This window comes from Ictalurus punctatus, chromosome 21 (assembly GCF_001660625.3).
Source record: "Ictalurus punctatus breed USDA103 chromosome 21, Coco_2.0, whole genome shotgun sequence".
NCBI lineage: Eukaryota > Metazoa > Chordata > Actinopteri > Siluriformes > Ictaluridae > Ictalurus > Ictalurus punctatus.
The window spans coordinates 10,511,797-10,538,726 of NC_030436.2; the positions used below are offsets into that span (position 1 = coordinate 10,511,797).

The 26,930-nt window shown below is 40.1% G+C and overlaps 1 protein-coding gene across 2 annotated transcripts in view; it reads right to left on the bottom strand.

The window, feature by feature from the left end:
* Nucleotides 1-22,002, bottom strand: part of LOC108254811 (calmodulin-binding transcription activator 1) — a 252,022-nt gene extending 230,020 nt beyond the window's left edge. For both annotated transcript variants that reach the window (XM_053674174.1, XM_047149419.2), the window contains exons 1-2: nucleotides 21,473-22,002; nucleotides 6,517-6,620 (exon numbers count right to left, since the gene is read on the bottom strand). In XM_053674174.1, coding sequence (XP_053530149.1) covers nucleotides 6,517-6,620; nucleotides 21,473-21,479 — 111 coding nt within the window. In that variant the 5' untranslated portion in view covers nucleotides 21,480-22,002. The remainder of the gene's footprint in view (nucleotides 1-6,516; nucleotides 6,621-21,472) is intronic.
* Between the last annotated feature and the right edge of the window lie 4,928 nt (nucleotides 22,003-26,930).

Genomic DNA, 26,930 nt, shown 5'->3' on the forward strand with positions numbered 1-26,930 from the left:
ATTTAAACAACAGCAAAAAAACGAATTAAACCACAGCGACCATGACGAGGATGAAACAGTTACTGAAAATAAATGAAATGAATGAATGAAGCATGTTAATATACTGTATGCTGTAGCTGTACACCTTTGCATCGTCAGAATATTAGACACATCCAAAGACAATTAAAAAACATACGCTGATCACAAAACGTACATTAATATAAATGACAATATCACTTTTTTTTTTTTTACATTTTGACAACTTTCTGGTAAAAATTTGTACGAAACTGTCTAGAAAATAAATTTGTAAGTCAATTCATTTCTACTTAATATACATACTCAGATCATTGTAAGCTTTGAAATAAACACACTGTTGAGGTTTTTAGAACTGTCCCAAGGGTTTGTTTTCATTTACGGAATATGTACTGAATATAACTGTGCTTGATTTATGTGATTATACTCTCTAAACATGGCCACACTACTAGGATAAGTGCAAATTCAACACCGGTTTCAATGTTATACACTGTATTTTGCTGTCAAGATGACCAATATCAATAAAGACTAACATACCATACACCATCCAAAGCAGAAGTGCCGAACCTATAAAGCTCCAGGCAGCAGACACATCCAGGGCATTTAAAAAAAAGAATAAACCTCAACATTTTTCGCTGTCTCTTTTTGTTTTGGGCGTGTCACTAGGGCAAGGTAATTAAATTAAATCTACAGTTTACAAGACCATCGTATAAGCTCTTTATGCATCCTCAGTGTACGGGTACACGCTCCCACGTGAATTGAGGCATTCTGTGTACACGGTTGAGCGGATTATGATTTCCCTCGCCCGCCTGCCAACCTCCTGATGGCCCTCCGTCCCTGAGAATCATTTCTCTGAAGGTGTGAAATGGATATTCAGCATTTGCTAAACTGAAACCAGCAACAGGTCAAATAAAAGTATGACCTCTAGCACTGAAAAATGAATTTAAAGGAACATAGAAAGGGCAAATGTCTCAAAAATTTGTTCCTGTACCCGTTTCGCTGCTCTCTCTCTCTCTCTCTCTCTCTCTCTCTCTCTCTCACATAGGCTTTGCAGAGATTGCGATAGGCAGGAATGGAAAAAATAGCAACTCGGCTGAAGGACGTTTTGTCAATAAGTAATAACCACACTGTATTAGCAGCATATCTAGGCATGAGAATCCCAGTAAAGTGATTTTATGTAAAATCATTTCGAGAAGCATGCCTCGGAATGCACAATGTGTGGAGACCTGAGATTTGCCCTGGTCTGTACTTTGTAGCGTCGTGAGGAAGAGGACGGTCACGTTCTTCATCCTACACTCCTTTGTGAACCCGTAGTTAGAATGCAACCGCTATATTGCTAAGACTTTAAGGCTATTTTTACATAATGGCTTCCTTTAGATGGGTAAATCAGTGTAACAGTGTACTGTAGTGCAGAGTGTTCTTACAAAGTTCTGGATAAGGAACTGAATGGTGACCTTTTAATGCTTTATGCACTGATCATTAAGTTCATGATGACAAATAAGACTCACCAAGTGGTTCATGTCATGTTGAATTTAATGTAGAGCATAAACACATACCTCACCATACACGTTTAAACTTTATATTTCTGTCCACAACCTTTCTCTCTCTCTTTCTTTCTTTCTTCTTCTTAGCATTATTAGATTTTGTTTTATTTTAGTGCTGTTTGGTCTGGAATATTGTTTTCTTTCTTTCTTTCTTTCTTTCCTGCCTGACTGCCTTTCTATTTTCTGTCTGCCTCTCTATTTCTTTCTTTGCCTGTCTGCCTGTCCCTTTCTTTCTTTTGCTTTCTGTCTCTCTGTCTGCCTGCCTTTCTTTTTCTGTCTGTCTGTCTGCATGCCCCTCAGTCTCTCTCTCTCTCTCTCTCTCTGTCTCTCTCACACACACACACACACACGCACACGACACACACTCTCTATTTCTTTCTTTTCCGGTCTGTTTATTTCTCTTTCTTTCTTTCTTTTTTTCTTTCTTTTTCTTTCTTTCTTTCAAGCCATTTCGTCATTCACTAACCAGACCACAGAGGGAAAATAAAATGTAAAAATTCTTCCCTTTCTTATGTTTAATGTCTCTTTTCAAGTCAGTTTCACAGAAAATAAAAACCTGCAGCACCTTTTATATGTTGAATATGGTGAAGAGATCAGACTTTCTCAAACATGTTCTCAATATGTTTAAAAAAAAAAAGAGGTAAAACTATGTACTACATGTTGTTCTTATTCAAACAGAGTAGATAGAGGTGGTTGTGGTTCGGTTCTGTTGGTGCAGAACAGGGCATACAGAGCATTTGAGTGTGCCAGATGTTTGATATATCCATACGCTTTGTATTTTAGTGCCAGAACTTTGATGTTCGTCGTATAAAAGTTGAATATCGGTTCTTCACACACCGAAATACGGTTGACGACCCCTGCTCTATAGCACGCCGTGCATTCCACCTGCTGCGATAATGTTGTTCCTAGCAAGGCTTCCAATAGGGTGTGTTTTATCAAAAAATACACTTCTGTAGGTATTTAAAATTAACAGCAGGGGACGTGAAGCTCTCAGTGGTGAAAGATCGAACAAAGGAACAAGAGATAATGACAGGAATTGACTTTACACTGTTCCTCCATTATCGCTATGTTGTTTCCCCCCCCTCCCTTTTCGGATTTCATTTTTAGCATGGTCAATCTGGAACGAATATATTTTTTCCGACTTAATATACATCCGTGTCATTACCCTCATGAAGAGCCATTTCCCAAAGGTGCCGCATTGCCGAGAGAGCTGGTATATGGAGACACACACTTTTCAAAATAAAGGGACTGGAAATATCTTGTCAGATATCATGAGTGAAACTATTCTTTTCTCATCCCTTCCTCCAAGTCTACTGAGTTACAGCCTGGATATCTGCTTCATAAGCTGCACGGAAGGAAAGAGCAGCCTTAACATGAACTGAGCTTGTTTATGTGTGGAGAGGCCCTGCAGCAGAAGTCTCATTATATCGAGCTCTTAGTTGTTGGGATCGTGGCATTGAGGGGAAGCCGGCAGCGAGGAGATGGAGGGGCACCAGCACGGTTTTGGCACTTCTGCTCATTAAGAACTCTCCATACAGCCTCCAGGAGAGTCTTGAGTTCACTGGACATAGCGAAGGCCAATGAACATACTCATACAGAGGACTTTACATATTCTTTCTGCCTTCTTCTCCTGATTTAAGCATTTCTGTCTTTTTAAAAGCATTCTCCCTTGACAGTCAAATCATAATTGTTCTCCTCTTAATAGCTGAAACATGTGGTCAAAAATGTGAAGCATACGCTTTTCCACACAGAACCGCACTGATCTGGACGGTTCTGTCAATCTCACGAATTGAAGCTCGCTGTACATTCAAGGCACTCTTCATACACTTTCATCGCTACCATGACAACCTTATGCCGCTTCTGTTTGATCTTGCATGGCAGGGGGGAGAAAAGGATTATTTGCCTTCCCCGTGCGGCATTCCTGGGAGAAGAAATGAAGAATGGAGAGGAGATAGTAATCACAGCAGAAGCGAAGGCTGAGAATGGAGGTCGTCTCACTGGAGCGTATCGGACGCTGAAACCAGCTGGTTTGAGCCCAACGAGAGCGCCCGGCTTCAATACGCGCGAGTTGATTATCACGCTGACGCTCACCTTGAATCTTCTTTAGCTGTTGTTCGCCTTCGCTATGTATAGGGCTGCTGTGTATCATCGGTCAAGAGACGATGACATATGCACAAAAAAAAGAGAAGCGATGGTTTCTGAGTAAATGAAAAACATTAGAAAACGCCGAAGCGGTGTCCTATCTGACTAACAGTGTTAAATTTATAGTCCTGAGCATTTCTCCAACAAACCACCCGCCCCCCTTCCCTCCTTCTCTACATAAGAAGAAAGGAAAACATGCATAAGGAATCATCTTGACTAAACTAAAAGATCCACAAAGTCACTTGATGCTCAAAGAGAGCACTCCTGCATTCGGAGATCAATACGCACTTTTAACTATAAGCTGCAAGTAAACTTTTCTGTGCAAAATACAAAGAATCAGTGTTTTATTTTGTCTTTTTTTAAAGTCGTGACGTTGAAATGCAGATGAAAAATCAAACAAAGCAGGCGGCTAAAGCATTCTGTAGTTCGCGAGTGTGCTTTACTAAAGATGTTCTGTCGTTTGTTTTCAAGAAGTTGAACGGAAAGGACTATCGAGAGGTCAAAAAAAGTTTGCCTCTGACAGCTTATGTGAGTTTGAGCTCAAAGCAAGAGTATTTCTAAAGCAAGAGTGCAATCAATTAAAGTATTTAAAGGTGCATTAGGTAAAATTTGTTCTCTACTCAGTCCTTCCAGGATTTCATGATTGCGATGGCAGAAATTGGCGCAAAAATCAAGCAAAAACTCTGCAGTATTCGGAAGAGCTTGGAATTTTTCAAAATTACTGCAGATTTGCGCATTCAGCCATAGCCCGCTCTTCGATTCACGTCCATCGAACATGATTACAGCTAAAAGGTCTTGTTTACCAACAAAACATGGCTGCGAAAGATTTGTGCAATTGCGATTTCGACAATTTATGTAGTTTTCTGGGAAAAAAAAAACTCCACAAGTTGCTTCCATAAAACGAACAGGACTACAGTAACAGGAAGCCAATCAAAACACAAACAAGCATTCCAGAATGAAGGTCAGTTTTCCAAACGGGTTTTCTCAGCCACATAACACACTTCTGCTGAGGCCATGGCTTAAACCATTATTATTTACTACATTCTACATATCACCGGTTATTTGTACAAGTAACAGATCAGCTAAGGCACTTTTAAAGGTAATTATCCAGGTGAAATCTGACAGCTTACGTTTCTGTAACACCAGATTTTTAGACCCACATAATGAAAAGCAAGCATCTCAAACTTCTGTGTGCACTGGAATTAGGCCAAACAGGTCTCGCCTAATCTCTGCTGAGTGTGTTTGTTTGCCTCAGAATGTCAGAATGCCTTCAGGGCCATGAGTGTAGGAGCTCTAAACAATGTAGATACTTTCTGTACACATGCTCTAATGCTGCCTGGAAACCGGAGAGATTTACAGCCCAAATCAACATGCGGAAACAGACAGTCAGCGAAGAAAAATGGCAGTAGATTAGTTATGTGTGTGTGGGGGGAGGGGGGAGACAGGAAGTTCATCTTTTGGTAAATATTTATCAGTTCAGGAATGAATAATAGCCTGTCTTACATCTAAATCACATTTCAAACCAAATATGCGCACTGCTTTAATTAGAAAGAAAATGAATGAAAAATAAATTCTGGAATTCGTTTCATCTTTAGTGATGTTTGTTTTGGTAATATTAATATTAAACCTGTTACAATAAAAAAAATTCTTTAATACTCTTTTGAATATAATTAGAGTAGAATACCGGAATGGCTTTTATTATTACTTTTTGGCCTGTGCTCGGAATATATGCTGTTCTAGACGATAACAACATCATGTCTTTACTTATTTATAAAACTGCCTCATTTGTATACATGTTGCAGTAAGTGTGGTAAGTGAGTTTTTCATAATTGCTACCGTGAAACTCAAATCCTTATATATACATTGTGTTCGCATCATGATGCCAATAACAAATCCAGATTTCACATGAAATTATTATTATTAATAATAGTAGTAGTAGTAATAGTAGTGGTGGTAGTAGTAGTGGTCATAGTAATATGAGGAGATGGAGTAATAGTAGTGGTAGAAGCACGGGCATAAACTGGCCAGGGCATTGGGGGCTGTAGCCCCGAAGATTTCTTCTTTAGCCTCAGGATGAGTAATAGTAGTAGTAATAGTAGTAGTAGTAATAGTAGGAGGAGTAGTAGTAGTAATAGTAGTAGTATTAATGGTAGTATTAGTGGTGGTGGTGGTGGTAGTAATAGTAAGAAGAGGAGTAATAGTGGCAGTACTAGTAGTAGTAATGAACAAAAGAATGGTGGAGGAGGAATAGTAGTGGTAGTAGTAGTGGTAGTAGAAGGAAGAGTAGGAAGAGTAATAGTAGTGGTAGTAGTAGTATTAATCTAAATAGTAAGGGGTACTAGTAATAGTAGTAATATTAATATTACAGGTAATAATTTTATTCATATTAGTAATAGTAGACATAATAATATTAGTAGGAGTAGTAGTAATAGCAGTATTATTATTATTATTATTATTATTAGTGGTAGTAGTAGTAGTAGAGGTAGTAGTAATAATATTAATATTAGCTGTAGTAGTCACAAGAGGAGGCGAGGAGTAATAGTGGTAGTGTATTAATTGTAATAGCAGTAGAAGTAGGAGTAAGAGGAGTAGTAGTAGTGGTAGTAGGAGGAGGAGGAGGAGTAATAATAGCAGGAGTACTGGTGTTAATATTAGTAATAATAATAGGAGTATTTTGTGTAACGAGTTCTTCCCATTCCCTAGTCACCGTACGATGAGTTTACAACATAATTGTGTGCCCTGTATGGCACTCTGATCTGAAATCTGTCCAGCCTTCTGAACCGTGGAGGAGAGGCGTATACAGAAGAGCTTCCCTTACCTCATTGGTGTTCCACCGATGTCTCTCCTTGGGCAGGGAGGAGCATTTGGGCAGACATTCGAGCAGCTTCTTAGGCAGGTAGATTTTCAAATGTCCATGTTCATCTGGAGACAAAAGAGAAGCAGAACATTCACACTGTGCTCCAAAAAAACAAAAAAACTAAACAAAACCTAAATGATTTTCTTGGTGTACCCCAGTGTTCCTAAACATCACTCGGAGATACATAAAACACTAATTGTTCTTACACATCAAAACACTCTCACTCTCATCTGAAAAAGAAAGGAAACATTCTGTTTTGTTAAGATTCAAAACGTTTCCCGAAAAAATCCCTGTTATAAATGAGCAGACATGACCCACAAAAAAAATTAAAGAATAACGTTACAAAAAAGAGAAGCTGTATTGTAGTGAAGTGAAACGTAACGGATTTAAAGCACAAGGTGTGTACAACCTCTCAGCTGCGACTGCTTTATTTTTTTGTTTTTGTTCTAAAAACTATAATAATATTTCTTCTCCTAGTATCTTATCATGCAAGAGTGCACACTCAAATACATAACAAGCAAATTGGGTGACAACGCAGAAACATTTCAAGGTTATTGATAACCGTTTGAATCAAAGGCTCGGGCTTCTTAAGGAAGTCAATGTTTAGCCCTTAGGGAGAAGGAAGTTCCACATTGCATGCTGAGCCTGCTTATGAATAATAAAAAAAATTTAAAAAATAAATTAAAATTGAGTGAGTGAGTGAGTGAGAGAGTGAGTGAGAGTGCATGTGAGACAGAAAGGGACTGGAGTGTGTCCTCTAGGAATGCATAAAGACATTGGACAGGGAGAGAAAGTGACGCTACAGATGAAGATAGCGAGTCCGCTGGGATTTCGGCTGGGCGAGCGCTCAGACTGCGGGTTTAAGAACAAACGAGTAGCCAGGGGAGAGAGGTACACGGTGAAGGTTAGGTGACTTGAAACTTCGATGCTGGGATCTGTTCGTTCTTTACCTGTGTGATACTTTACCTCTGATATTGAAGGTATTTTCCCGATTCAGATATCGGATATCAGATCAATGTCATGATCAAATGATCATGATCATGTCTAATGTCATGTTTGTGCCATGACAAAACGTCCTCGCGGACTATTTTACCGATTAGAAGTGGTTGATATTTCACGATATGTTTAACCATGAAACGAGTGTGTGTGTGTGTGTGTGTGTATGTGTGTGTGTAGTAAGCAGGAAAGCTAAATGATATCTTTGTCCTGCACTTTATTTTGTTTCGTCAGTGCGTCCAGAAACCTGCGTGTTCCAGAAACGTTTCTGAAAAGATCATTCATTATCCATGCTCGCTAATTAATCCAGCTAGCAAAAACCGTTCTACCATCAACCTCGTCGGTGTGTGTAGTGCAGCAGGTGGCGAGATTCAGAATGAGAAGCATGCACTATACCATAGTTACAGCATCAAGGTTCATGAAGCGCATGTTTTACAACAGAAACCATAGTGTAGATTTTTTTTCTCTTCTTTTAAATGCATTTTTTAAAAATAAAAAACTAATTACATGGATATAAAAATTGAGGGTACTGATCTGTTCTGTTGAGGCTACTGATCTGATCTGTTTGCTCTTAATACACCTTTACAAATCTGTGTTTTCATGACAGATAGCGAGAGAGAGAGATAGAAAGAGAGAGAGAGAAAAAAATCTCTGTTAAAGTTGGCTAGGAGCTTCATCAGTGCAGAAGCATTCAGCTTCACAAAGGGCAACACAATGAGAATGATAAAAGGACGAGACAAGCGAGTAACTTATTTACAGGGTAATTAAGGACGGTCTATATATCTGGCAACCTCCCATTTCTTCGTCGCCCTTGCACCCCGCTTCCTTTTCACTGGGTTTGGCAGGGTGATGGACTCATTCCATGGACTACCATTTACTCTCGTTGGTCTGAACTGAAGCAAGAAAGCTTTTAAATTATGCTGACACTCAAGACTGTGACCTTAGGGACGAATTTTAATGACAGTCCCACAACCGTCTTCCAGACACCAGCCATGGTGTCTTTCTCCCACTGGCTACGTTCCATGCTTGATCCAACCAAACATGATAGACGGGGGGGGGGGAATGAAAGAACGCGACAGCACCCACACAGCATGTGTACACATACACACATGTAAACGCCAACACACACAGACACACAGACACAAACACACACACAGCCCAAAGGAGGCCTGAAGAAGTGTCTGCGTGAGAGATGACAAGAAGAATTATAAAGTGAAGGTATTTAGTAATGGAGGTTCTGTGAAAGGACCCATATGTATACTGTATACAGACAGTACGTATACAGTCTTCGCCATACTCAATTATGCATTTGTTAGCAAAATCGAAACTTTGACATGCTGGGCGTTGATGAAGAAAACTAATTTCTCTTGACTCGTTTATTTAGCGAGTGTATTTATGTAGGCAAGCGTGTGGGGACTCTACATGAATATCAATGTGTGCTCAGCGTTCATGCCAGTGCAGTGTCTGCATCCGGCCCGTGTCTCGTATGTCATCTGCGTTACTTCCATGCCTTTGGAAAAACAGAGGATGCATAATAAATGTACATCAAATCTTCCTTTCAAAATCCCAAATTAAATCAGAGAGTCCTGGGTTTGTTAGAGTTACGTGGGACGCTCTCGTCCCGTCTCACCTCACCTCGTCTCACTTCATCTCATCACGCCTCTTTTACAACTTCTACAAAATGAAAGAATCTAGTAAGCTAATTAGTTCCTGGACCTTAAGCAAGGATAAAGGTGATTAAGTGATTACGGAAACCTGCTTTTGTTTGTGGAGAGGAGGCTGAAGACGGAATGGTCTTTGCATGGCGTGACGTTAAGCTGAAGAATCAGCGCTCGAAATAAGACAAGGTACATTCCATCAAGAATTGTTACGAATCGGTCGTAATGCTTTTCCACCAGATGGCGTTACCCATCCAGCATGGTACAGTTGCACAGTAGTAACATAGGGGAACGTTCTTTGCATGACAAATCATCTGCCACAGGCTTTCCCGAGCACACAAAAGGGTGATCAGTGCATTCTGTAAGGCCTGAATCAATAATAATCTCTCCTCATAAAATTCACACAGGACTTATCTAAATTACGCCACTTTTTCTTCATATTTCTATTCACCTTCATTAAGCGCTGTATGTTAGTCAGGGTCAGCAGGATCCGGAGCCTATCCCAGGAACACTGGGCGTGAAAATGGCAACAGGAATACACCCTGGATAGATTAGACTCCAATTTGTTGCAGCCTTCACACACACACACACTTACACCTAGGGTCAATTTAGAGCTGCCAGTTCACCTACTGACATGTTTGCGGAGGTCAGAGGAAACTCATGTGGACACGGGAAAAACCACACAAAGACAATAACCTGAGTTCAGGATCGAACCGTCGACCTGGCGAAGCATCGACGCTCCCGTCCCGCTCCTCTCGTTAATTCTGACATCGTAAATTCTTTCAGTGTAACTCGCTTGAGATCTTTATACGGAAACATACTATGACAAGCTAAAAAGAAATTCATCCAATCTGACAAGCAAAGCGTCTGTCCGTTCTGGGCAAACACAGCAGGGCTCTGTCCTCCTGTGCGTGCCCTCCGAGGATTACCGCAAATCCTCCTTCTGTAATGATTTTGCCCTGTTTGCACGCGCAGCTTGGCTTGAAACCAGCCTTCTGTCATGGTAACTGTATTAAAAAGGAAAAGAATGGACATGGTGACTTCCCGAAAGTCATCAGTGCTGACTCAGTTTTTGATAAAAGCCATTACTTTTTCCGTTCCATCGTCAGGGCTGATGGGCTTTTTCTGACTCCGTGTTTGCAAATACGGATTTCTGCTGCTTCACCTGTCATAAGCACTTCGTTATAGTGATTGTCAGAGTATGAATTGTAATCTGCTGACTTTCGGTGCTCTTTCACGATTACTTTCAAGTTATCACTAATACTGTGCATATTGGTTCAGAAGGCCAATTTAGAGAGATGGGACTAAAAGAACGAGGTGTTTACAAGGTCCTTTCCTTTATTCTCTCATTACATAGCAGGCTTGCAGGATTGAAAAAGCTACAAATTCCAGATGACTTGTTAAATAGTGTGTAACTAACTAGAGTAAAACTTGCAGGGAAGTAAAAAGTAAAACCGTGTGACTTTAAGATCTGTCTATCTGCTATCTGTCTGTGACCCGTCTGTTGCATAATGAACATTTCTCGAAGAACTGTTATTTGTCTGGTTTTTAAAAAATTCTGTATATAAAATGGTAAACTCACAGGCATCTAAATAACATCATAATAAAATCTTCCATTTGGCTGAACGTTTTAAAAATCAGAAATTGATGCCCAACCTGGTGACAATTTCATACATCAACTAGTGGTGTTAAAACATGATCATTTGTTATGTTTTTATTCAGTCTAGCTTTGTCAGGTCATTAAAATGGAAGCCTGTTTCTGTCACGGTGAAAAAATAAATAAACACTTGTGTGATATGAACTCGTAATCGCGAAAAAAAAGTCTAAATTGTCAATCGCTAGAAAAAAAAGTCAAACTTGTGCAATATGAACTCATAATTGTGATAAAAAAGCTCAAATTGTGCGATATGAATTCATAATCGTGAGAAAAAAGTCTAAATTGTGCGATATGAACCCGTAATTGTGACAAAAAACTCAAATTGTGCGATATGAACTCGTAATCATGAGAAAAAAGTCTAAATTGTGCGATATGAACTCATAATTGCGAGAAAAAAGTCTAAATTGTGCGATACGAACTCTTACTTGCAAGAAAAAATGTCCGGATTGTGAGAATTAAACTCACAATTCTGAGATGTAAAGTCTCATTTAGCTTTTTACTCTTTCTTCTCTGTTGCGGGGGATAGGGGAGGGGGGAGGGGGGAGGGTGAGGGGGGGAGAGAGACTTCCGTAAAATTACTGGCACCTTTGAGGCACATCATCATGTGGGAATTGTGCCAGTATTCAAACTGGGAATTTGGGAAATTACCGCACCCTTGCTGTGGGATTCAAGTAGACATGTTTATGACAGATATAGCTATGGTTAATATTTTCTTTTTTTCAGAGTCGCCTCTTAATATATTTTTATACCTGTAAAACTGTCATACTTACATTAAAAGCAGAAAGAATCGAACCCCATGAGTGAGATAGCTGTCAGTTAATTAGAAAACTTTCTACAATAAAGACAGCAAGAAAATGCTAGGGCAAGCAGCACTTAATGCTCCCAATACAGATATTAAAGGGTATCTGGGGAAATTTAGAATTTTTTTCCTTCATTTTTTTTTTCCCAAATAAAATTAATGTGACAGAAATAAAGGCTCATTGCACAGCAGCTCCAGGCAGCCAGGGAAAGAGATGGGTCTGCATGTTAATTTATCAAAGCGCTGATAAACTTCAACTAATCTTACTTGTATTAGTCAGGTTGGTGTTGAGACGCTTATTAAAGAGTGGCAGAGCAAAGAGGGTTTCTTTTTTTCTTTCTTTACTTTGTGTACTTTTGTGGGACTCTATAGGATTCATGACTCTAAAAACCTACGCTAAAAACCTCGGTCCTGGACATCAAACATCTCCTACACATTTATTCCCCCACGTACGTACAGGTTACATAAATACCAGTAGTGTAGTTGTCTATATGGTAATTTCGAAAGGACGAAAGGTGAACGTGCAGACGCTGCTAAGTCACACCCACAATATGTTATCTAATGGTGAGCCAAATGGAGACATGGAGATAATAATGCAAATACACCCCCGCACACACACACACACACACACACACACACACACACACACACACACACATACTGTAGATCCTGTAATTTGTCATCCCTCTGAAAAGCCACGACGTGTGTTACTATAATTCAGCGACAGTCATAGTAGAAGAGGGCTGAAGTTACAATCAAGAGTGTGCACTGAAGCATCGAGCATATTAGCATACTAGGGCTTGGCACAGGAAAAAAAAACATCACGAGCTTGATCCACCAAGCTGCTGAATAAATTATGAAAATACATAAACTAATTCGACCAAATAATGCAGTTTATATTCTCGGCTGCGGAATAAAATAAAAACCGCCCAGAGCTGCGAACAATAAAATGTCAATCGAATTAGAGAATGATTCAAAGCCTTGGACTCTGGCGAAATTGATTTAGTACTGGATTCTTTCTAGTTTGACTGAACTATGGCTAGAAATAGACTAGGAGGGTCTGTCTGAGGATCTAGGGCGATGAAAGGCGTCGGAGCGATTCTGTCCGCACGTCCTAGGAAAGGGGCAGACGCTCAAACTGACCTACGGCCTGGTCCGTCTCCAGGTCATCTGGTGTTAGCAAAATCTGGATGTGGGTGCTAGTCTGAGACGCGTATCAGATGTCAATCTGGTGCGATTTAGTGTATTTGTCGTGACAGGCTGAGCAGGCATCACTCCAGATAGCCGAGGGGTTGACAAAGGGGGAAAAAAAAGATACTGGATCAATAGTGTTCTCCTGCTCTGCCTTTGTGTCAAGGGATGCTCTTTCAACTTTTTTTGTGTGTGTGCTATGATATGCATCGTGAGGAAGTCTCCTGGATAGGTTGTGAAGCTGACAGAAAACCGCATGTATAAACCATAAGAAAACGCTAAGCATAGCATGATCAGCCAACGCTTGACTGAGAGCTTGAGGTGTAGTTAAAAAAATGTAAATGGTAAAAAAAAATGCTAGGTAGAACCTATATTTTTCTCCTCACCGGTCATCGATTTCCATTGAACTTATAATGCATTGTTTTAACATGGGTTTTAGCATGAGTCCTTACAGGGAGAACCATGACATTATTTGGAATGCTTCTGTGCCTCAGGTCATGCCGGTCAGTTTCAATTTCAGTTCACCCGTCCGCTTCAAGATCAATACCAATCAAAGCAGCGATTGCTCTATTGTTCTCTGTAATAATGCTGCTCCGTTACTGACGAGAGCTACAGGAATTACGCATGCATGTGGGAACGCTCGGCTTTAATTCGAAGAAACGTAAAAACGTATGTCTTGATAACACTGTGCGGTTTTGATTTCGGGACGTTAGGTCGTGTGGGAAAAACTGCTTACGTGGGCACGCCGTGGCGAGGACGGGGTACCGGTCCGTATCTTACTCGCGGACAACGAGTAAATCCAGGCAGCGTTCGTTAACAGAGGCATTCGTCAAGACAGGAGATATGAGAATGCTCAAATACACATGGAGTCAATCATGCAAATGAGTGTATGAATACAAATGGATAAAGAGCTAAGCTATGCATACAAAATGCACTTTAGACTGCTGGTGAACAATCTGTCCTCTCACCTTTCTCTCTCTCTCTCTCTCTTTATACCAAAGCATTTTATAACAGACATCGACTTTGTATCAGAGGTCTTCTGATTCCTTTGTTTCTCTTACAGATGTACAGTAGCACATCCATAGACAAGCGATCAGCACTAGGAACTAGTAGTTTAATCATTCTAGGAGTGACAACAACAAAAAAAAAAAAATAGAGTGCACTAGTGAAAGACAGAAATTTCACTGGAGTCCAAACGCTTCACGGGGTTCGACATAGTCTATTCCAAACGGTCGCTCCTCTTGACTTCGAACCGAAGAGCTAAACGCAGAGCTACGCCACCTTTCTTCTTTTCCTTTCTGAGCATAAAAGCTCCAGCGTATCATTTGTTCCTTTCTGCTGCGAATAAATCTTTTGACTATTCTATGTATCTCAATTATATACACTGTTCCACCAATTTGTGTAATCTTTGAGGCAGAGTTTTCTATTAATTGCTACAGCATTTTGGTGGAAAAAAAAAATAGTGTCACAGCTGATGAACTGTTTGAGGAACAGGGGTTTCGGGTCGGATATGAGACGGAGCGAATGGATGCGCTGTCACCCTTGTGAAAAAGAGAAAGATAAGTAAAAGAAAAGATCTGACTTTCTCAGTCTCCGTGGTCCCGCTTTGTCTTGTCTCCTGACTCTTCTGCCAGAAAATATTCAAATAATGTAAATAAAATAAAATAACAAAGAATACTTCAGGCTAGTGTTGTCTAATTACATGATGATGGCATTAGCTAATAACCGTGTACGTATGTGGATTTCCAATGGTAGATTAAAAGAGCTAACAAAAGCACAAGAACAGAAGCTCGGGATTCTGATGCTTTTCCAAGTAAAGTAAAGCAACCAGGCTGACTGGGGTCCAGGTCCTGCTTGAGAAAAATACACAAGACCTATACAACCAGAACCAACTGAACCTTTGTTACAAACAATACTCCTTTTTCGGCACTGGCCGTGGTTAAATCTTTTAAACTCACAGTTATTAAAAAATAAATAAATAAATTTGACCTATCTGACAAAACATAGGCCAAGCACAAGTCTCCACTTTACTGCCAAGGTTGTAGCTCATATGTGAAATCTTTCTGTCAGGGTTTACGCCTCACATCACAGCGCTGGTTAAAGAAGCAAATGACCTGCTACTTGGCCTCTGATATGGCTTCTGTTTCAACGTCATGGATCAGAATACAGTGTCAGCGGCCACTGAAACATGATCGGTGAATTACATTCGGGACGTATACAAAGAGACGGTGTACTCTATCGACGGTGTCTTAGTACTAATTCTGATTTGTCAGCCTGACAAACTGAGCCTTAAAGCGGCTTAAACGCCAACCCAGCAAGAAACGCAGAAGACGTGTATCTAACCAGCCGCTAATTATGATGTGGAGCTTGTTAACAGCTAGGCAGAGGAACCTTTTTGCCATTTGGCCACTGTTTAAACAAGTGTCTCTTGGAAACGGTTTGATCACTCGGCAAAGACGTTAAAAACCACTGGATGAAAGAAATTGAGCTGGGGGAAAAAAAAGTAAACACACACACACACACACACACACACACACACACACACACACACACACAAGCTGATGCCTGGGCTCTGCTCAGAGTGTGCTGTGTGTTGATTAGGCATGACAATGAACTGCTGCCTCCAAAAATATGCTGCGCGTTCCGGTGCACCATGGCCATGCATGAATAAACATGATCTGTAATGAAGCTGAATGACAATGAAGTCCTCGCTTTAAAAAAAAGATCCACCAAGAGAGGACTCGCCTATTTCCCCACTCCCTCTCTCACTCTTTCTCTCTCTCTCTCTCAAAAAAAAGCAGAAGAAGAAGAAGAAGAAGTCACCCACAGAGCCACAGAGTGCTAGGTTATTTTGAACACAGCTCCTTCATAATGGGGACTCAGCTTCATCGATTTGATTCCATTAGCCAAACGCTACACTCCAGTAAACGTATTACGCTTACATCTGTTCAAATCTATTACACCTACTTCTTTCTTTCTTTCTTTCGTTTCTGTGGTGCGATTACGGCGTGATTTTTACCGTTTACTATGCGGACTGTTGGAGAAACGTCAGCGCTTTTGCTGACAGACCTCTACGGTAGCTACATGCGAGCTTCTCAACGACGTTGAAATGAGGGAATTAGCATGATTTCGAATGCGTGAACGTGATGCAAATGATGTGTCGCTTTAATGTTTGGGGGTTGTTGTTTTTTTTTTAGGGATGCAGTGTGAAAGTGAGCCAGCTCTCTTACTGTTGGTGTCTGTGTCATCTCGGACACCCTTAGAAGCAGTGTGGCTGGCGTAGCTGACAGAAGTTCTGTACATTCGATCTGCATTACGAATTCTCTTCAGTCCTATGGGCGGCACAGCGGGGGAGGGAAAAATGAAGCCAGGTTCTCTAAGTACAAACATGTAATTTTCTTGGCTACATGTTTTTTTTTTTTTACTCGTAGCCATACCCTTAATCCTTGGTTTAAAGTAATATATTGTGATAGGTAATGCATTACTTGGTTGTCATGCAGAAAAGTTCACAAAAACACAAATGAACACCAAGCACCTACAGAGTTGCTGTTTATGTATGTATATATATATATATATATATATATATATATATATATATATATATATATACACTTATATATTTATATATATATATATATATATATATATATATATAAATATATATATGTATATATACATATATATAAAAACAGCAACAACTCTGTAGATGCTTGGTGTGTATATACATATATATATATATATATATATATATATATATATATATATATATATATATATATATATATATACAGTACTATACATACTAGTTATCTAACTTTTTTATTTTTACACTCACTTAGTCAGCAATTATTTACTTTAAATACTTTAGGACAAGCTCCTACTCAATTCAAATCAACCTATACCCTTATCTCAGACTCGCTTAACATCTGAATCACTAAACACAACACCAGAACCAGAAACCAGCAAACACACAATCTGAATGGTGACAGCTTGACGTTTTGAGGTGGACGAATCGATTCATCTTTTTGCTCTTTTTTAGGGAATAAATGTTCGGTTTCCCTTTTCATTCCAGGAAAGGTATTCGGCTATGTTTCTCATTGAAAGACAAAAATCACAAAAAGGGAGACACGATGTTACACAATGCGACTACATCACACGGTCATGTACAAATAAAGCCTGACTGGGGTTTATTGTTGCGAAGGTCAGAAGGCCGCTGAAAATATCTTTCTGTTAGATGAAATTTGGCATGTTGCACAGGAAAACAGATCTCACTGTTTAATACGGTAATATCACAGTGTAATATGAGTGAATTACCAGACAGATATATAGCACTAAAAAATTTTTAATGAAAATAAAGTGATTGGTCAGTCGTTCAAGCAACATGTACACGGATACAAACAACGGCTTCGACTTCAACAAAATGGTGGTTTAATGATTGTGATTTTCGGTATCCTTTTTGTACCATGCTAATGACGAACGATGAGCGTCCCAGACTTCACTGAGAGTCAGCAGGTTAGATGGCTAAACTTTTAAACTTGAAGAGTTTCATTTGAGGCTCTTCAGACTGTGTTCTGTCGACTGGATACAGCTTCACTGTATCTTGGTGCCATTTGGGGTCTTGGGTTTGTAGCTATGACAGTTTTGTGCATGTGTTTAGAGCGAGAGAGAGCGAGATAGAGAGAGCGAGAGCGAGAGCTTACAATGTTAATGCTCAGACGACAACAACTTGCCTCAGCCATACTGATTGGTCAGTTCTAAGACTTTTAAGACGTCCCTGTACTCTTGAATCTGATTGAAGCTGATATGATTTAGCTGGTTATTAGAGCGGCCAGCTCATGCTTGTCTAAGGGTAACGAAACCTAACCTAGACTACTTACAACCAGCAAGGTACTAGCAAGCTCGTTTATCTTACTTAGTAGACAAGAAAATGTTATCAATAGACTCTCAAAAATGATTTACAAAAGTTTTGTAAAAATAAAAAAAGTTTTGACAATTTAACATTCCGCTATAAGCATTAAAATTTCTTGGGCCAGTTTTACTTTATTAGTCAACACAACAGTGCAACTTGTTCAGCAAGGTAAGATTTTGTCCCAAGCAGAAAGTAGTAAAACACTGAGTAAACTAAGGCCTGGTTCACACTGCACCCACAGACGCCGACAGTCACCAACTTTTAAAAGTGTGTTGGATTTCTAGTGTTGGGAAACACTGATGTGGTGTTCACACTGCCTCAACACATGCCAGCGTTTAAACTTTTATACAGACACTCAGGCTGGTTTAAAAAGGATGATCCTTGTACCACAATAAAAACGTTATTATTACTAGCGTCTTTACGTGTCGTTCCGCTCCTGAAAAGACGACGCGTGAAGTGAAAGAGGTCGTGGGTGAAGCCGTGGTTGTTGGGACGTGAGAGACAGGGCGCTTACTTACACTCACACACAGAACTGCAGACAGAGGAGGTGCGGAGCGTTCAGAGCAGTTTCGACGACTCTGAGAAAGACATCTTAAGCCCGGCTCTGTGGTAAGCTAAGCCCGTTATTAGATCGTACGTTAAGTTACGGACAATTTTTTTTTTTTTACACAAATGTACGTTATAAAAATCTGTCGCGATTTCGCTTCTTACGTCACGAAACACAGTACGGAAAACGGCGTACGGTTAGCGTACGATCCCGACCGATGAAAAGCACAAGATAGGAGCAGATGATTCTCATCAGGGGTCGAAATGAACAATTTTATTTAAATAACACACCGATATGTCATTTATCCTCTTCTCTCAGATTCGACCAGAAATCTGCCATTTTACCCACAACGACGGTTTAGCACCTAGCGCACGGGGTTCTTTTCTGTCAAGTTCGCAGGGAGGGACACTTGCCTCGTCGCCATGGTGACGGTTCGTGCCCAGGTCAGATCACGTCAGAGTTTGTTGAGAAATCTTTCCACACTGCTCAGACATTCCACGACCGACAAACTCTGATTGAACACGTTGAACCGGTTAACACGCCGATCCGACTAAACCCAATAAACGTGTCTGTCGGCGTCGATCGGCGTCTGTCAGTGCAGTGTGAACTAGTCCTAAGAAGTCCTGTTGTAATTAAATGCAGGTTTTTAATTTTGGGGGGTTTAAATAACTTCAGTCAGTGTGTATGTTTTTTCCACTTTATTTTGATAAGGAAAAGGCACGAGAAAGGTTTACAATTGCACTATGCGGTGTTACCCGGCTGAGGATGGGTTCCCTTTTGCATAAGGTTCCTCTCAAGGTTCCATCCTTACCACCTTGCTCATTAGAAATAAAGGTATTTTATAAATGTCCTTTGTTAAAAGCGCTATACGAATATAATTGATTTATTTTCTTTTAGCCAAAGTATAGGTTAGGTATAAAGAACTGCGATACGTCACACAACACTGATATCAAACTCCAGATTTTGATACTGTAACAACCCTACTGTTGGAACTTATTTAAGGTCATGAACATTTCTTAAACAATTACTCAATAAAAAACAACAACCAACTTGCAACCAAAATAACAGGCCAATTAAGACATAATGAAGCTATTTTGTACTACTACACCCCCGCTCCCTCTGGTCGGCTGAACCAATCCATGAAACCAGCTCTCAGGACTCTTAAGAATGAGTACGACTTTTTTTTCCCTAACACAGAGCAATCAAGCAAGCATGAGAGAACGTGAAAGAGTGAGAGAGAGAGAGAGAGAGAGAGAGAGAGAGAGAGAGAGAGAGTGAGAGAGAGAGAGAGAGAGAGAGAGAGCAGCCATCTTTTAATCCATAGCAGCCTCACTAAATTCAATTAGTTGAACAAAATTGCAGAGCTGATTCACCCAGCACAATTTAAAGTCTGCGCCAGTTATATCCCAGAGATGAGAATCTGATAAGTTTGCTATCAACAGCGGCTGCTGTTTATCAACCTCAGCGGTTGATCACGCTTCCCCAAGGAGTTCGTCTTTACACAACAGCTAACGCCTGAAGATTGCGCCTTGCTGATAGAGTATACATGTGGATGTGTGCAGGATGTAGGATATACTCTACGCTTTGTCCTGACCTTCTCGATTCCCAGCTCGGGAATATGCTGGTTGTGTATCTCTGTGGAGTACAGAACTGACTGAATATGTGTGAGAGTGAGAGAGAGAGAGGAACGGGAAGTTTCTCGGCCCGTGATAAGTTCAAGAACAAAACTCTAAAGACATCTAAGGGATGAAGAAGGAAGGTGCGTGGATCTTTGTAACATTTCCAGCCGTTTGCAAGGATGCAAGGACCGCTGGAGAATAACGCTTCCTCTGTAAGAACGATGGTATCCATAGAACAAAAAGACTAGAAGATCCAGGAAACAAGGTGCAAGTACAACAAAGACTGACAGATACTAACGCACGACACAGTTTACTTCAACTAAGGTCAAAACAGGTCTCTTCTCTGTAAAAAAAAAAGAAAAAAAAAAAAAGGTGAATTAAAAATAAGCCTTTCTTTATGTTACATTACTCTGACACATTTTCCCATGGGCACAAAGCCACCAAACGGCACCGCTATCAAGGTTAGGTACCGTATAGATGTGTATACATCTCACCAGAACCATAAATCGAATGAAATTAAAGTGGTTTCTTTTTTAGTTTCCTTGCTATTTGATCTTTTGGAAACTCTACACCAGGTGTCATGGGTGTAAAATTAACACGAGTGTGAGAGAACTCTTAAGACAACCTCATCAAGACTATCCAAGTCGCTCTTTTGATGAAAACACAACGTACATACTATACTGTAGGTGTTGTGGATCTGAACGCAGCTCGATATCGCCCCCTGGTGGAGCTCTCCAGACCTGAAGCACTGGATGGCGCTTGAAATGAAGTACTTTCTTGAGCTACTAAAAGCCTAAATGTTGACCAAATCTACGCAGGCACGGAATCTCTGTTTAGCCAGAACACATCACAACACCTCGGTCTGAATGGTTTCGATCAAAACACATCTATTTCATATATACATATATATACGAAATAGAGGTGTTTTATATGAGGTTTGGTTTCAATAGGGGAAATGAGCTACTAGCCCGTATTTTCCCGATGGAAATTAAACCTCAGTGTATACAGCATATATAATCAGTGAAGCTATAAATGGTCGCTTATTTTTAGCACACGTAGGATTTGAAATTGACTTTGTCTCCATCTTGTGGTCATTTCCGTTCAAATAACGAGTGATGATGGGGGGGAATGTACACGCAATATTATCAATGCTTTTCACTATTTCCAGACTAATAATAAGCTTATATACTTTCATTTATTTAATGTAAACAAACCCTGGAATAAACAAAGCGACGATACTACTACTACAACTACTTCAACTAATAACAACAACAACAATAATAATAATAATAATAATAAATATGTTCTGACAAACAGCATACTCCGTACTCCAAATGTAAGCTTGTGTTAGCTTAGCATAAATGCAACATGCTAACACCGGGTTTTTTTCGGGAGTGTTTTTAGGGTAATTAACTGCCGTTAAATTCCTTAATACGACCCAAAGTTCGTTGGAAAACTCGCTTCAGTTCTTATTTCCGATTTCCGCTCATATTTATAGCTATTTGGATTCCTTTTTTATTAGCTAAAACAAACAAACATACCTTTCATTTTGCTGCCTCGTCAGTTTCAGGTGGTTTTTTGGGGGGTTGTTTTTTTTCTCTCTCACGCGCGCTCTATCTTCCACAAATCCAACTGAAAACGCGCGTGCGGGGCTGCTTGCTCTGTAACGGTCTCTCTATCGCGCGCGCGCACAGAGCTGTCAATAGTTTTGAAATAAAAACGGATTAAACGGTCGGGGGAAAAAACGAACCTAATTTAAAAAAAAAAAAAAAAAAAAAAAGGTAATCAAACAAAGAAAAGGATTCAATTTCAAAATAGGAAGAAGAAGTAGAAGAGGAAAAGGAAGCCTAAGGACAGCCAGCTGCCGTGTTTAGTCACAGATGTAGAGAAAGGAGGAGGAGGAAGAGGAGGAGGAGGAAATCAGTGACGTTTTCGTAGTACATCGCTGTACATTGGATCAAGTGTTTTTTTGTTTGTTTTTTAAAAGGTGACGTGATACACAACATAACATCACATCACACAACATCACACATCACACAAAATCACACATCACACCACATCAAATCACACATCAGACCACATCACATCACACATCACACAACATTACACATCACACCACATCACATCACACCACATCACACATCACATAACATCACATCACATAACATCACATGACATCACATAACATCACACATCACACATCATATAACATCACATCACACATCACACCACATCACACATCACATAACATTACATCACACATCACATAACATCAATCACATAACATCACATGACATCACATAACATCACACATCACACATCATATAACATCACATCACACATCACACATCACATCATATCACACACCACGTAACATCACACATCACATAACATCACACATCACATAACATCACACAACATCACACAACATCCGTCACATCACACAACATCACACAACATCCGTCACATCACACATCACATAACATCCCATCACATAACATCACACAGCACATCACACATCACATAACATCACACATCACACATCATATAACATCACATCACACATCACACAACACATCATATCACACACCACGTAACATCACATCACACATCACACATCACATCATATCACACACCACGTAACATCACATCACACATCACATAACATCACATCACACATCACATCACATCACACAACATCACACAACATCCGTCACATCACACATAACATCACACATCACACAACATCCGTCACATCACACATCACATAACATCCCATCACATAACATCACACAGCACATCACACATCACATAACATCCCATCACACATCACATCACACAACATCACACAACATCACACAACATCCGTCACATCACACAACATCACACATCACATCATATCACACACCACATAACATCACATCACACATCACATAACATCACACAACATCACACAACATCCGTCACATCACACATCACATAACATCCCATCACATAACATCACACAGCACATCACACAACATCACACATCACATAACATCCCATCACACATCACATCACACAGCACATCACACATCACATCACACAACATAACATCACACAACATAACATCACACATCACATCACACAACATAACATCACACATCACATCACACAACATAACATCACACAACATCACACAACATCACAGCCTCCATAATCCTAAACCTGAGGAACAGTTTCACTTTACAGTGCCTTCTCCTCTCCTCTTCTCTTCTCCTCTCTTCTCCTCTCCTCTTCTCTCCTCTCTTCTCCTCTCCTCTCCTATTCTCTCTTCTCCTCTCCTCCTCTCTTCTCCTCTCCTCACCTCTCCTCTTCCCCTCTCCTGTCCTCTTCTCTCATCTCTTCTCCTCTCCTCTCTTCTCCTCTTTTCTTCTCCTCTCCTCTCTTCTCCTCTCCTCTCTTCTCATCTTTTTTCCTCTTCTCTCTTCTCCTCTCTTCACCTCTCTTCTCCTCTCCTCTCTTCTCTTCTCCTCTCTTTTCTCCTCTCTTCTCCTCACTTCTCCTCTCTCCTCTCCTCTCTGCACTCCTCCTCTCCTTTCCTCTTCTCATCTCTTCTCCTCTCCTCTCCTCTGTGAGAGAAGACCAGGAGAAGGAAGATGATATGTGATGAGGTTGAGGATGAGGATGAAAGGTGGCGGTGTGAAGGAATCCCATCACATCATAAGCGAGGTCATTTCATTCCCGGTTTTCCACGCACACACACACACACACACACACACACACACACACACACACACACACACACACTGAGAGTAATATCCTCTGTTTAATAACCCTTAGCACGCTTTCATCCCTTTAACGTGCCTCTGTGCCTCTCAGTTCATTCCTTCAATTAAGAACACGAATAATAATAATCATAATCATAATAACACTAACAACAATAACAATAACACCACACCAGTACTACAAACACAACCTCAACACACAACCCCTGCACACACAACACACAACCTATTCACTTTCCCCTCCATTTCTTTCTTTCTTAATGAGCACAACTCCTGGCTTTCATTCCCCCACATGTAAGAAGGCTCTGAGAGCTGGAGCTAGAACCAAGCCGGACCTTCTCTTACAATCTCGTCAGCGTTTCGGCTTTTTTGCGATGAAGCGCAAAATATCACGCGCTTCGTCCTCCGTCACGTCCTTACCGAACGGAAATCCGATCAATCACGAGCGCGTCAAAAATATAGCGCAAAAATACAAGTGCATTAATGATAATGATAACAATAATAATCCCGTTATTTTTCCTCTCTTACCTTCCGGCTTGTTTTCGGCAGCCATTTCCCGTCCGCGCGCCACATCCTCCTCCTCCTCCTCCTCCTCGCGATCGGAATGGGGGGTGGGGGGGTGAAGGAGAGAGGGGTGGGGGCGTGGGGGGGGGAGTACCACGCGCGTTCACGAGGACACCGAGTGTTGGGGACGCGCACGGTTGAAGGGGAAGCCAAAAAACAAAAACAAAACAACAACAACAAAAAAAAAAAAAAACACACAAGAAAGAAAAATCAGGTCTTCCATTGATTAGAAAACAAGCAAAACGTGCAAATAAGTAAATAAACTAACAGACAAATAAATACAGAAATAAATAATATATATAAATAAGTACACCCCATGGAAATTGTTGTTTTCTTTTGACATATTTGGACAAGCGAAGATTTGATCTTCTTTGAAACAGTGGTTATTAATAACGCTGTATGAAATGACACATAAAATCTACATTTTGTAATAATTTTCACAAATTAAATGAACAAAAAAACAGATCAGTCACATGAAAAAAGTAAGTACACCCCTACATTTATCTCACCTTCAGTTCATATTACAATCAGGTGTTGAGGATCGGGTGCCAGTGATTACAACCTGCTTAGGGAGTGGGGTGGAACCGGTCTTATTTATACCCCTCTCATAGTGCCTGGTGTTCCCTTTGTTATTGAGGTGTGTGGTATCATCATGCCAAGATCTAAATAGTTCTGTAAGACCTTCAGAAAAAAGGTTGTGGATGCCTATGAGTCTGGCAATGGGTTTAAAAAGTTCTCCAAATGATTTGAAATACAGCATTCCACTTTAAGGAAAATCACCTACAAATGGCGCAGATTTCAAACGACCAGGAACAGCCGTCCCAGCAATTTCAGCCTGAGAGCAGACCATCTGATGCAAAAAGAAGTATTCAAAGAGCCCCAAAATTTCACCAGAGGATCTGCTAGAAGCTAGTATGTCTTGCAACCGTTGGTGTCAGAGTGCATGCTTCTACAATCAGAAAGAGATTGTGCAAATTTGACCTGCATGGGAGGCGTGCCAGGAAAAAGTCTTTGCAAGACTACAGTTTAAAAATGAGCATATAGGCAAATACCGGGCCTTTTGGAATAATGCACTCTGGACAGACGAATCAAAGATAGAATTGTTTAGCCACAGTAACAGTAGACAAGCACCTCATACCAACTGTGAAGCACAGTGGTGGAAATGTTATGGTTTGGGGTTGCTTCGCCGCCTCAGGGAATGGACAGCTTGTATTCATCAATTCAACTATGAATTCTGCATCATATTTAAGAGTGCTTGAAGATAATGTGAGGCCGTTTGTCCGAAAATTGAAGTTGAACTGAAAGTGGACCTTTGAGCAGGATAATGATGCTAAGCACACTAGCAAATCCACCACAGCTCAAAAAGAAGAAATAGAGGGTTATGGAATGGCCCAGTCAAAGCCCAGATTTGAATCCCATTCAAATGTTGTTTGGGGATTTGAAACGGACAGAACATGCAAGAAATCTGTAATCCTTAGAATTATAATTCTACACAATAAATAAATAACTTAACATATATGTTATGATTGATAAAAGGATAACTCCTTAACTGATCTCAGCTCAGTTGCCATTAAAAAAATATATATATATATATATATAAAAATAAATAAATAAGTCACATCATCCTGTCATCCCGACTAGATGGCGCACGAGGAGCCAACATGATGCTCTGGGAATAATTTTATTTATTCATTTGTTTCTGCTTATATGCAACACTATTCTGTCATGAATAGACCTATAAGACCTATATGCGCTTTGAGTGCTCGTGCCCGTTTGCATGCTCGTGCCCGTTTGCATGCTCGTGCCCGTGCCGGCAGCGCACTGTTCTCCGTGCAAAGTGTTGAAGGAGCGCGTGGTGCTGAACGGACAGCTCCACCACGCGAGCCTTCTCGCTTCATCCAATCACGCAGCACGACAGAGGGTTGCCAGTCCTGCGCCAAGAAAAATCATCCTGAAAGATCAGCAGTATAACCTACAGGCCCAACCCCATTCCTAACATTCTAGAGCTGATTTTGAACTCCAACAACGATGTAATATTTAAACGTGACGTCACACAATGCATTTTTAACAACTCTTAGAAATAAAGTAAATGTATTATTATTATTATTATTATTATTATTACAATGGAAAAATAAGTACAGGGGTTGCATCTACATTGTACTTTTAGTATGGGGGTTCTCAAAAGTTTTGCAGCCAGGTACCCCAGAAAAGAAAGACAGGAAGAAAGAAAGAAAAAAAAGTACAAAAAAAACCCTTCCTCCTTCAATTCTACAATAAATATTTACATTATAAACCATAACATTTAACAATTTAACCGTCATTTAAACGAATCTCTGATGAATATAAATCTTTGTTGATGAAGTCTGCTGATGTTTGTTGTTGTGTTAAATAATGTTTTATAAAATAAACCTCTAACACCTTTGGAAAAGTTATCACTCCCTTTATTTTATGTGGAGTCCCCCCCATTCGCTTCATTGAAATAATGTCGTCCTCAATATACATTTATGTTATTTTACCATTATCCAAATATTAGCATCATTGTTTAAAACAGCGCATACACATTTTGACTTTCAATTAGAGCCATTTTTATGCCTGAACATTCCTCTCACAGAATATAAAATAAAAATAATTAAGTGTTCAGGCCATGCACAGTGCTCTCCATGCTGAG